At 40.0% G+C, this 13,026-nt stretch overlaps 1 protein-coding gene and 1 long non-coding RNA gene across 6 annotated transcripts in view; one reads left to right on the forward strand and one right to left on the reverse strand.

The window, feature by feature from the left end:
* The window catches only part of MOSPD2 (motile sperm domain containing 2), a 61,539-nt gene that overhangs the window by 3,227 nt on the left and 45,286 nt on the right, over positions 1–13,026 (reverse strand). For 3 of the 4 annotated variants that reach the window (XM_027095723.1, XM_027095722.1, XM_027095724.1), the window contains exons 11-13: positions 11,545–11,641; positions 10,676–10,772; positions 9,918–10,047 (exon numbers count right to left, since the gene is read on the reverse strand). In XM_027095723.1, the coding sequence (XP_026951524.1) occupies positions 9,918–10,047; positions 10,676–10,772; positions 11,545–11,641 (324 nt within the window). The remainder of the gene's footprint in view (positions 1–9,917; positions 10,048–10,675; positions 10,773–11,544; positions 11,642–13,026) is intronic. The other variant, XM_027095726.1, reaches the window with a different exon arrangement.
* LOC113614322 (uncharacterized) lies at positions 4–10,669 on the forward strand. 2 transcript variants are annotated; one of them, XR_003430579.1, is made up of 5 exons: positions 4–466; positions 770–861; positions 6,773–6,938; positions 7,412–7,493; positions 10,532–10,669. It is a non-coding gene; the product is annotated as an uncharacterized LOC113614322 (long non-coding RNA). The 2 variants fall into 2 exon arrangements; XR_003430578.1 differs by lacking the exon at positions 4–466 and having other exon boundaries at positions 706–861.

A 13,026-nucleotide genomic window follows, 5' to 3' on the forward strand; every position in this document is an offset into this window, starting at 1 on the left:
TGAAAGTACAAAGGAAACATAACTTCTTAAAGTTTTTAATGAATTTTTGAAAAGTAAAGTGTAAAATGAAAACAGTTAAACACAGAAGTGTATGTAACAGAGGTGAAAGTACTCATTCCTCTCCCCAGATATACCTAAGGGAGCAGCTAGCTCAACGTGTGTTTATCTTTGAAGGGAAGCAGAATTTGCCACCCCAAAACGTGCCTCTGGGGCACAAGGTTTATCTTGAGCTGGTTATTTTTTAAGAAAAAGCAGACAAAAGTGGAAACCTTTTTCACTTTTCAGTAGAAGCTCTGAAAAGTGAAGAGAAGTTACCTTTTTGTGAGACATGCACAGTTACAAGGGAAATCTCCATTTGTAAGGGTGTCTCCCTCTCTGCCGGGTACAGGAGGATGACTTTGTATCTCTCGAGACTCTTATCAATGGAGAAGGCAGAGACTTAAATCCACAGGACAACCTTAGCCGTGTATGTTGTGCTTTTCCCACCATCCTCCCAGAACTGGCTCCCTCGCCCACAACATCATCTTTTCTCTTTAGCTGGAGGTGGTATTTAAGGTGGTGTCATGGGCCATTGCGGGAAGTTTTACTGTTTTCCTGGGTCTCTCAAGTATACAGGAGGTATACATGCTAGTAAACTTCTGTTTTTTTCCTGTTTTCTTCTGTTCACCTGTCTGTGATTACGGGGGTATGGCGGGGGGTGGGGGTGGGATGGGGATCTTAGCCAAGAACGTAGAAAAATAAAGGGAAAATTATTTTTCCTCTCCTACAGTTTGGCAACCTACCCTGGGAGCTGCTGAGATACCATACTCACTTGGGAGCCTGCAGATGGGATTCTGGAAAACGGGCACAAGCCCGAGAAGGGTAAGAATTCTTACTAAAGTCAGCTCTCCTGGATCTCAGTCTGGTGCAGTTGAGAGAGGAAGGTAAAAATTTCACCTTGTCCCTTCTTTTCCAAATTGAGATTAGCAGGAGAAAATATTTGTGTCAGCCAGTTCCTTAGGTATTGTGACTTTGGTAGAGATTTTTGTTATGAGTATTTTTGTCTTCTACTGGTCCTCTTTCCTCCCACAGACGGTCGTTTTCTTTTATCTCTGTCTCTTGTGTTGTCAGAAGGAGAACCACAGGACAGATGAGCTTTTCCTTTCGTTTTACCCTGTCTTGCGGGCTTGGCTTTATGAACAGGGAGAACAGTCTCTCTGGTCTCTGCCAGAGGGATGATGCACGTGTCTGCGTGCACCTGGCGACCACCTGAATAGGCTGGGGATCCGGGACACTAACTGATAAGCAGCATTCTCTGATGCTACCGGCTCTCGTGGGCGTCGGTCATAAGGGCCCCTTGTGGTCTCCACCTTCTTGTCTTACTTAGGGCTGGAAAAGTCCTGTTCCAGTAGTGCTTACCCAGTGTCGCAGGTTTGTAACTGAAGGCATATCATTCTTATGGGAAACGGGAGACACTTCTCACGACCCCATTCTAACCACGTGTGACAATGAAGGTCTTTGCTTCCTTAGGCTGACTCTGGGAGTGAGCTTTCTGAATCGTGTGAGGGCTGCATCTTTTGCACCCCGTTTCGGGATGCCTCTTGCATCCACGGTTAAGCCGTAAAAAGGCTTATAAGTTTGAGTTGCTGTTGAGATTAATATAAGATCCTACCACTCATCAATGGCCAAATGATGGATCTTTTGAATTGGAAAAACTTCTGTGTTTAAACATTTTTTAGAGAGCTCTCAGCCTAAACAATTGTCTTTCTTGGTATCTATGGAAAGACCAACTTGAAAGGAGGACGTGAAGGAGTATGGGGGCCAGCCTTAGGGACGTCCTTAGTAAGATGAAATTACAAAGCTCTTTTTACCTCCACTTTCAGAAGATATCTACCAAATTTGGAGAAGAGTTAAAAAAGACTAGTGGCCATTCAGTTCCCCACTCATAGGGACCTTGATTGGCTGCTAAGGGGTGTTCTTCACACCCATGATTATACTATACTGCAGTTATCAGACAAGCCCGATGGCCCCCCTAGGGAAAACAGGCACACTCACACGGGCAGCATATGACCAGAATTCCTCCCAAATTATCAGGAAATGGATCAGCTGAAGGCCAATATTCAGGGGCTGACAGAAGTAGGGGCTTTTTCCCCTAAGGTGAATTGGTCCAAGGTTGAATTGTGCACTCAGAAAAAGGAGAGCTTTCAAAGGCCTTTGTTGGACGCTTTCTACAGACTTTGTACAGGTGCTGCATTAAGCCCTGAAACTCCAGAACGTAGAAATCATTTGATTTCCGTCGTAATTGGAAATCTCCCTGATATAAAGCAAACTGAAGAAAATGTAGTTGGATGCCATTCAGGCTGCAATCCAATTTTTTGAGGAAGTAAAAGCAACTGTCTTTGTCTTGCAAATCTTCACAAAACCAGAAATTCGGCTCTAGAAGCAATTCAAAGTTCACCTATTCTAACCATTCCAAAACCTGCCCTGTTTATCTCAAAATACTTGTAGGTATTACGAAAGAAAGACCACGTCACTGGAAACAGAACTGTTCTGTACTTAGAAAAGTAAGGAAACATTTAAACGGTAATTTCGCTAAACCTCTGATAATAGGTAAAGTACCCCCAAAACTCCAGGAAAAAAAACCTTACTCTCTCTGTCCCTTTGAGGTGTAAATTTTCTACCCCACCTTCTGTAGGACCTGATAGCCAGCTCATAGAAATGCAAACTTTAGGAAAATGAAGCTCATCAGAAGTTAAAGAAAAGGAGCTGTTTTGAAATTGGGCAAATGAAAAAAGCAAAACAAAAAACGCCACAAATATTAGTTTTTTTAAAAAAAACCTTTAGCACTCTGAGCAGGTAAACTTATTCCAACTGCCAGAAACACAGTTCGGATCCAACTGTTCTTTAATAAGCTAGTGAGTTTTGTTGTCACTGTACCTAATTCATGGCTAAAATTCTGGAACCAAAGCTATAAGGTCTCTGGTTTGCATCTGTATGTTTACGTGTGTGTGTGTGTGTGTGTATATATATATATATATATATATATATATATATGTTCTAAATGTGTGATATTTTCCTACTTCTGAATGGTACTGCCAAGATTAATTCATAAAAACTATTCGACTGGCTTAAAGAAAAATAAGTGCTTTTCAAATTGAATATTCCTAAAACTCAGAAATAGAGAAACTAACCCCAAATTTTTTTCAAGTTCACAGGATCTGGGATAATCTTTGGTAAATAAAAGCTGGGTTAAATCAAGACAGTATGGTACTGGCACAAAAAAAGAAATATGGATCAATGGAACAGGATAGAAAGCCCAGAGATGCACCCACGTACCTATGGTCACCTTATTTTTGATGAAGGAGGCAAGAATATACAATGGAGAAAAGACAGCCTCTTCAATAAGTGGTGCTGGGAAAACTGGACAGCTCCATGTAAAAGAATGAAATTAGAACACTCCCTAACACAAAAATAAACTCCAAATGGATTAGAGACCTAAATGTAAGACCGGACACTATAAAACTCTTAGAGGAAAACATAGGCAGAACACTCTATGATATAAATCATAGCAAGGTCCTTTTTGACCCACCTCCTAGAGAAATGGAAATAAAAACAAAAATAAACAAATGGGACCTAATGAAACTTCAAAGCTTTTGCACAGCAAAGGAAAGGAAACCATAAACAAGACCAAAAGACAACCCTCAGAATGGGAGAAAATATTTGCAAATGAAGCAAGTGACAAAGGACTAATCTCCAAAATTTACAAGCAGCTCATGCAGCTCAATATCAAAAAAACAAACAACCCAATCCAAAAATGGGCAGAAGACCTAAATAGACATTTCTCCAAAGGAGACATACAGATTGCCAACAAACACATGAAAGGATGCTCAACATCACTAATCATGGGAGAAATGCAAGTCAACACTACAATGAGCTATCACCTCACACCAGTCAGAATGGCCATCAAGAAATCTAGAAACAATAAATGCTGGAGAGGGTGTGGAGAAAAGGGAACCCTCTTGAACTGTTGATGGGAATATAAATTGATACAGCCACTATGGAGAACAGTGTGGGGTTCCTTAAAAAACTAAAAATAGAACTACCATACGACCCAGCAGTCCCACTACTGGGCATATGCCCTGAGAAAACCATAATTCAAAAAGAGTCATGTACCACAATGTTCATTGCAGCTCTATTTACAATAGCCAGGACATGGAAGCAACCTAAGTGTCCATCAACAGATGAATGGATAAAGAAGATGTGGCTCATATATACAATGGAACATTCTTCAGCCATAAAAAGAAACAAAATTGAGTTATTTGTAGTGAGGTGGATGGACCTAGAGTCTGTCATACAGAGTGAAGTAAGTCAGAAAGAGAAAAACAATTGCCGTATGCTAACACCTATATATGGAATCTAAAAAAAAAAAGGTTCTGAAGAACCCAGGGGCAGGACAGGAATAAAGATGCAGACATAGAGAATAGACTTGAGGACAGGGGGAGGGGGAAGGGTAAGCTGTGACAAAGTGAGAGAGTGGCATGGACATACATACACTACCAAACGTAAAATAGCTAGCTAGTGGGAAGCAGCCACATAGCACAGGGAGATCAGCTCAGTGCTTTGTGACCACCTAGAGGGGTGGGATAGGGAGGGTGGGAGGGAGACGCAAGAGGGAGGAGATATGGGGATACATGTATATGTACAGCTCATTCACTTTGTTATACAGCAGAAACTAACACACCATTGTAAAGCAGTTATACTCCAATAAAGATGTTAAAAAAATAAGATACAAGGATGTAATGTACAGTACAGAGAATACAGCCATTATTTTATAATAACTTTAAATGGAGTATAATCTATAAAAATATCAAATCACTATGTTGAATACCTGAAACTAACATAATGTAAATCAATTATACTTCAATACAAAACAAACAAACTGGGTTAACTGGCTGGTTTAATTATACAGGTCTTGATATAATAGAGACATTGCAACCTTTATTCTACCTGGGCTTACTATTCAAATAAGTAAGTTCATGTTATCTCTGTTACAAAATTTGTTAGCAAGAAGAACACCTTGGCATGATGGCTGATTTTGTGTAATGTCTCCTGGCGTTTGTGTGAAGAGTCTAAACAATTGTTGGTAGCAAGTGATTTAGATAAATGTCAGCGAGATAAACGTTAGGTGAACTTATCAGCAATGAGTATATTTTATGGTATATCTCTTACAAACAGTTTTCCAAATGTCTTTGGTGACTTGAAACTTTAGAGTTTTGCTAAGTTAAATGACAGGAAATTCACTGAATATCTAGATCATTTCCAAATAAGATAAAATAGTGAAACATTAATTACTACACATAGGTTTATCTACTTCTGGCTTCTTATTACAGAATGAAAGGTATTTGGGTATATTAGTAAACATATCTTGTGCCACAATGAAAAACTATACTGTGACTGTGAGGAAGTATCTATTTCTAGAAATTATGAAATATATTCATAAATTTGCCAATCCAAAGAATGCTGGTGTAACAGACTGCAAGTGCTTATTTATTAGTTTTCACTAGAAAGTAACATTTCTAAGGATTATTAAAACGGCTAGAAATAAGTATATCAACCCTGTACATAAGAATTAGGATGTGTTTTTGGCCAAGAGAAGTAGGGAGGTGCATTTTTGTTAAGGGAAGTGAAAGTGATTTTATCCTAAAGTTAAGCTATAGTTATTTCAGAGGAGAAAGTAGGAGAATAAATGGATACAGAAAGTTGGGAAGAGACAGAAAGAGAAAATTTTACCTTGTGTAGTCAAGCTGGCTAAAATTGAATAAATTTGTTTTAGGGTTTTAAAAATAAGCTTAATATCAACAGTGTAATTACATGAAACTAAATTTTCTTTTTTTGCTAAAGGGACAGTTTTACTGGGCTCTTGGTGTGGTCTGCTCCTGATAAGAGATTGTGAAAGGTTTTTCTTTACCTTTTTAAGTAATCTGCCTAGAAAGGAAAGATTGTGCATTTTATCAAAATAATTTCCTGTGCTTCATCTTATCTTTATCAGCAGGTCTTTAATTAAAAGACTCAGTTTTAAGATTAGGAGCTAAGTTTTGCTCGCAACTATGTGACCTTCTGTATTTGCCTTTGAAATGTTTTTAACTGTCACTTTGGTTAACTGGATAATTAAGTATTGTTTCATAATGATTTATGATTCTATTTAGTCAAGTGTCCAAAACCTTTTGATATTTTTGACAAACGTCCCCAAATCAAATTCTAAATGAAGTCTTTTTGACCTCTCTTTATAAAAAGATATTGAACCACTTAGGCTTATTTGATATGTTAAATTATGTGGGACACATTGTCAAATAAGAATACTAAACCTTCTTGATTGTACTTGTATAGATACATGTTTCACCTTCAAAGAGATTCACAAAAAGGACTCTGACAAGTACTCTAGAACACAGGTTTCTGGTAACTTTTAAGACTGTAAAACTGAGCTGGGTAAGAATTTCCAGAACTAATGGAAAAAACTGAATTCAGGCAGAACAAAAATTAATAACGTGGGATTGAATGAATTGATGAGAATGATTGAAACACGTTTTGTTTCTCCAGATTGAAGAACTTTTCCTCTTAAGCTATCTATGATTTACTGCAATTTGGTGAATTATACCTTTGTAAGCAGAATTGAGACAATTTTTCTCCATACCTGATCCCTCCAGAATTTAGAAACTCTTAGTGAATGTTCTCATTTTCACGGTGATACAGTTATTTGCACAAGTTCAATGAGAATCTGTTCTCCTTGTAACAGGACACAATTGGAAATACGGTTGTATTATCAAGCTTTTGACTTGAATGTCATATATGAAGATGAAATGCATGAAGTCGGATATGACCAGATGGCTTTAAGGAACTAAAGACCCTTGGAAACAACTGACCTGGTACCTTGCTTACAGGGTTCCAGACAGCCTTACTAGGTGAGTAAGGAAAGTCACTTCCTGGCAAGCTCAGGAACCTCAGAATATTTTGGGGACCTCAAGAAGACAGGAATTTGCCTAAATTAGCATAATAACTTTATCCTTGTTTACCGTGCTTTTCGTGATAGCCTTCCTCTGCCCCACAACATCTTTCTTTTGTCTTTCACTGGAGATGGTAGCGAAGGTGGTGGCTTGGGCCATTTGGGAGAGTTACTCAGTTTTCCTGGGTCTCTCCCACGTATACAGGAGGCGTCCATGTTATGAAACTTCTGTTTCTCTCCTGTTCGTCTGTCTTTTACTACAGTGGGTCTCAGCCAAGAACTTGGAAGGGTAGAGGGAGAATTATTTTCCCTTTCCTACATCCTCCAGCTTCTTAATGCAGGTATAAATAACACAGTTACACACAGTGCTCAATAACCTAAGAGAAGTTTATATGATATTCAGTAGAATTCACCTGATCTTCCGATTTGCAGGAAGCCACCCTTTCTCGATGGGAGGCAGTGCTTTCACCTGGGCCTTCAGTACCAAACCACCAAGTCCCCCTGTTTCTGTGAGGTAAGTGATTCTCTTTTGACAGTTATAGAACAGAAAGCCATTAGAAACTGATTTACAAAGCAACCCAAAAAGAAAGAAAAAACCCCATAATTTTGAGGTACTGTTTGATAAGAACTTCAAAAGTAGGCCCTCCTGAAAAGTAACTTGAAAATTTAAACGTCGTCTCCATCTAAAAACATGTCACAACTGTCACCACAACTGTCACAATGAGCCTTATCTAGATCCGTGTTCCTACCTCGGCTTTAGGTTCTGTTCCTTCTAACTTTCTCAGGAATTTCACTGTCAATGGTTTATTTTGTAAGGTCAGCCTCTCCTTCGGAAATGGTCCTTACTATGGTTTTAAACAACGCTCAAATATCTCCCATTACAAAATCCCAAACAACCCCTTCTCAACAACACAGTCTTCCTTCCAACTATGACCCTGGTCCCTCCCCGACAAGCCCAACGTCCAGAAGTCTTACTACCTGTGTTTCTTTGGCATCTGGCTCCTACCAACTCACAGTGTTCCCCGTGAGGTCGTCAGTTACCTCCATCACGTCACCAGCAACGGCCACGCCTCACACCTCATCCTTGACTGACATTGGTAGCACTTTGTTCCTCCTCTGTGAAACACACTCTACCCCGGGCCTTACTGACACAGCTCACCTACTGCTTTCCCTCCTGACGCCCTGTATTGTTCTCCTTCATTTGGCTACTAAATATTCCTCTGAGCTGTGTCTAACTTTCACCCTCTCTCGCTGGGTACAAGTTAGACCTAGCCTAGAGGAAATAAAGCTCGTCTTCCCAGGCCCATTCTTATTCTTGTTCTCCTACCCTCTATGAATTGCCCGCAAAGGGTAATCTTGTCCAAGGCATTTCAGAGCAGGTCGACGTTCTCCCAGTGGTTTTACAGTGGTGCCCAAGCTGCTCCTCTGGGCCCTGTCTGCCTCCAACATGCTTTCTTACTATGGCTCCTCTCACACTCTGTTCCAGCCGCATCTGTATTCTTTCAACTCCTTATTTGAAGATTGAACTCAACTACAACCCTTACTAGGTTTCTCAGCTTCTCGTCTATAAAAAGGGAAAAATAACTACCTATGACCTAGGGTTGTTTTAGTGACTGAATAAAGGAGAGTAGAGTACCACACTTAAATAGAACTTGCTATATGCCAGCGCTAGTCTAAGTGTTGTTAACTCAGTATCACTCTTTCATCTATGTCTGCCCACAGTCTATTTTTCTACAAAGCCTCCCAGAGTAATCCTTTAAAAAAAAAACAAGCCGATCACCTCATGGCTCTGCTCAGCACCAACTAATGGTTTCTCCTCTCAAAACCAGAAGTTCTCACTATGGCAATGATCTGGCATCCCGTACTGGATTCAGGTTACACTGACCTCCTTGCTGTTCCTCACCCAGGCCAAGCACACATCTTTTTCATTTATGGCTCCCTCTACCTGCAAAGCTCTTTTCCCTGTTATCTATGTGGCCTACTCTCATTTCCTTCAGGTCCTACTCAAATGTCATCAGTGTGGCCATCCTTAACTACCCTCAACTGAGCTTTCTCAGTCTTGGCACCACTGACATTTTGGGCTGGATCATTCTTCGTCATGGGGTGCTGTCTTGTGCATGGTGGGATATTGAGTAGCATCCCTGGTCTCTACCTACTAGATGCCCACAGCACCCCACTGTCCAGTTATGACAACCAACAATGTCTCCACGGCACCCCACTGTCCAGTTATGACAACCAACAATGTCCCCAGGTATTGCGTCCCTTGGGGAGCAAAACTGGGCACACTCCGAAAAAAACCCCACAACCAACCTTCTTCTCTATTCTCCTCCTCTTTCCTATACATCGTTTTTGCACACATGCACAGACATACGTGTATATGCCTATATAGTCACAGGGTTTTCTCTTAAATAGGATAATTGTCGTACATACTTTTCTGTGAGTAGGTTTTTTTCTTTTCCTAATAGTATGTCACAGGTATCAGAACAAACAGATGTACTACACTCTTGAAGCCATTCTGAATGGCTTCAGAGTACTTCTCAAATGCATTTCACTATTACTTTACTGATGAACATTGAGGTTCTTTTCCATTTTCCACTACTAGACAATTTTTGTGAAACAATGTTTCACTGCAGCAAACATTCTAGTACATAAGGTGAGCATTCCTACAAAGGTAACTGCTGTAAGAGAAAATCTGTTTGTAATTTTGACACATTCAGATTCTTGCAGTGGCCAGCAAACAAATCTCTGCTATTAGCAATCTCCTAGAGAAACTCCAGGTCTTGTACCTGAGCCTTGTAGGGGTTGGGGCCAACAGTGTAAGCCTAGATGTCTGCCAAATGCCAGGAGGAAGGGATGCCTGCTTATGAGCCCATGGAGGTGCATTCCTCTTTGGGATTTTTCCCATTGCAATTTGAGAGCCTGTAAGGGAAAAGCATACCTATGCTCCATTACTTTGTTTCTGGGAACTTCTTTCCAGAACTGAGTCAATTCTGCTGGGCCTGTGCCAGATGACTGTTCCATTTCTGCAGCCATTATCAGAAAACGGTCTTGGGCAGAGACTGTTAAACCTGCATTCCAAAAGGGTAACTTATTATATAATAAACAGGAACCTTTACAAAGGGACAAAGGGTTGGCTATGTGGCTTAAGCATTATTCTAGAAAACACTAAGGAAAACGAATAATATGGAACTATCTTTTTTTTTTTTTTTTTTGCGGTACGTGGGCCTCTCACTGTTGTGGCCTCTCCCGTTGCGGAGCACAGGCTCTGGACATGCAGGCTAAGCGGCCACGGCTCACAGGCCCAGCTGCTCCGTGGCATGTGGGATCTTCCCGGACCGGGGCATGAACCCGTGTCCCCTGCATCGGCAGGCGGACTCTCAACCACTGCACCACCAGGGAAGCCCGGAACTATCTTAAAAAAGGAAAAAGTTCTCCTAAAGATGAAGAATTTTTTTGTTTGAAATTCAATTTTAACTGGCATCAGTTTAAACAATTTTACTTCTTAAAAAAATTTTGTTCTAATGAGAGCCATTCACCCGTCTCATTTTACAGGTGAGAAAATGGATGCCCAGAGTGTGGCGAGGTGACTTGCTGATACCCTGCTAATTTCTAGATTCCAGTCCAGCTTTGCTGAGTCATCACCCAGCCCCAGGCCTCCCATAACACCCCACTGTGGCCAGCCAGGTGACAACTCACCCCCGTGGGGAGACACAACTATATCAACTGATGCACCCGGGTCACAACTGCTGTTGCTGGGCTTGACTCTGTACTTTTCTGGAGCAGTTGTTCTCACCTGTTTACAAAAAAACAGTAGTCACATAACCTTTATGCTCTTTGGGGGGGAAATGGCTTTAAAATGACTTAAAAATCATTAATAAAGTCTATAAAACAATCTTGGTGGTTACATATATAGAATATATCTTTTCCCATCTGCAGGAAAAAAGCATCTCAATCTACTAGAAAAAAACACTCATCAGTCTGTTACTTAGCCTTCCTCTTAAACTGAAAACTGTTACATATTTATTCTGTTAATCACCTGAATTTAATAATTCATGTTCAAAAACAACACACATTAGAACACATGTTACAATAGTGTGCAGAAATTTAAAAGCAGCAATCAAAGGACATCTAGGAAGTAGATGATTTAAGGAAGTAATACCCTACAATAAGGGGCAGTGGTGGAGCCAGTCCTGTTATATTTAATGCTCAGTGTCAGGTTAGTATCCAGTATAAACTATACTCCAGAATATACCACACTTGGGGGAAACTGCACTTTAGATTTTATAGTTTTATTTTTTCACTCTCTATGAATTAAATTATTCATACAATGAAAAGTGTCTTTTTTTTTTTTAAACAAACAAACCCTGGGACTAATTTGGACAGTACCCTATTACTGCACATTAAAGACTAAGATACAGACCTCAGGGAAAATTTTAGATAAGCTGTGACACACAGAGATAGAAGGCAGTATGACAAGCCTAAAACCAGAAATAAAACCACTGTGCAAGTTCAAAATTATCAATCTTTCAATTTTCACACACAATTTGTATCTTTCAGGTATTTACCTTAAATGCCACTATGTTTTTCGTTACATTTGTCAACGTTATTAAAGCTTTCTTCTCTTCAGATTCTGTACTTCCAAAATACAGTTCTTCCGCTGGGCTAGGTGACAACAAAAGCATAAGCCAATGGTATTGCTCAGGATAAATGACAATCTAATCATCAGCTTGAAGAAAAACATTTGGTTAATATTTTACACTCATTTGTATAAAGAGATTTCATCAAAGGAGATTACAAAACAATACCTAATATATTTTGTATTTTAATCTTACTGATTCAGTGCACACTAAAAAGTCCTATGGTTTCCCCCTAGATCTAAAAGCAAAATAGGGACGTACAGGAGCGAATTAGGAAGATTCTGAATTAGTCCTATAATCAGCACCATCTTAAGGTTTCTTTGTTAAAACTCTTTGGTAGGTGAAAGATAAAAATCAGAGAAGAAACTGCTGCTTCAACTTTCCCTAATTACAAACATTAGAATGGGGCACATTTTTATACATCAAGAGAAAAGAGTATAACTTAAAATGGTCATCAGGGATATATTTAAGTAACAGAATAAGTCCTGACTATAGAAAGGTTTTTTCTGAATAATATGGAAGGAGAAAAACACAAAATATGGGGCAGGAATTACAGGAAAAAACTGTCAAAAAATCAGTGAGGCTCAAATGCAAATTTTACTATTACTGGCCACTGTATTTTAAAAATAAAAAGACTCAAGCAAAGTTTGTGTCGTTTAATTACATGAGCCAAATCGGGTGCCTCCAAATGATGCAAAAGACTGTGATTTTTATTTGTTTACTTACTTTAAAAAAAATTTATTTTTATTTTTGGCTGCATTGGGTCTTTGTTGCTGCACGTGGGCTTTTCTCTAGTTGCAGCAAGCTGGGGCTACTCTTTGTTGCGGTGCGTGGGCTTCTCATTGGGTGGCTTCTCTTGTTGCAGAGCAGGGGCTCTAGGCGCACGGGCTTCAGTAGTTGTGGCTCTCGGGCTCTAGAGCACAGGCCCAGTAGTTGTGGCACACGGGCTTAGTTGCTCCGCAGCACGTGGGATCTTACCGGAGCAGGGCTCGAACCCGCGTCCCCTGCATTGGCAGGTGGATTCTTAACCACTGCACCACCAGGGAAGCCCAGACTGTGATTTTTAGATAAAAAGGTGAATTCTTCAGATAGCCTTTGACTATAAGCTCCACCTTTAAATAGATTCATTTTATATCAGGAATATGTGCGTTATCAGAGATATTTATTCATGTAAAGAACACACATTTTAAAAAAGTGCTCTCCCAGGAGAGCTGTGCCCAGCTTTGGACAAGACATAAATTAGCATGGTTGCTGGCATCTTTTTAAAACCCAATCTGAAATATACCACAGAAAAAACAGGAAGGTTAATGGATCTCAGAACTGCTCTCAGTATCCAGCACAAAAACCATGAAAAGCTCTAGGGAGACAGAGGTTGGTTAGGGGTGTGTGGTGTGTGGTGTGTGGTGTGTG

The sequence above is a fragment of the Aethalodelphis obliquidens genome, unplaced genomic scaffold (assembly GCF_003676395.1).
Source record: "Aethalodelphis obliquidens isolate GAN/ISIS:26980383/991018 unplaced genomic scaffold, ASM367639v1 scaffold94, whole genome shotgun sequence".
NCBI lineage: Eukaryota > Metazoa > Chordata > Mammalia > Artiodactyla > Delphinidae > Aethalodelphis > Aethalodelphis obliquidens.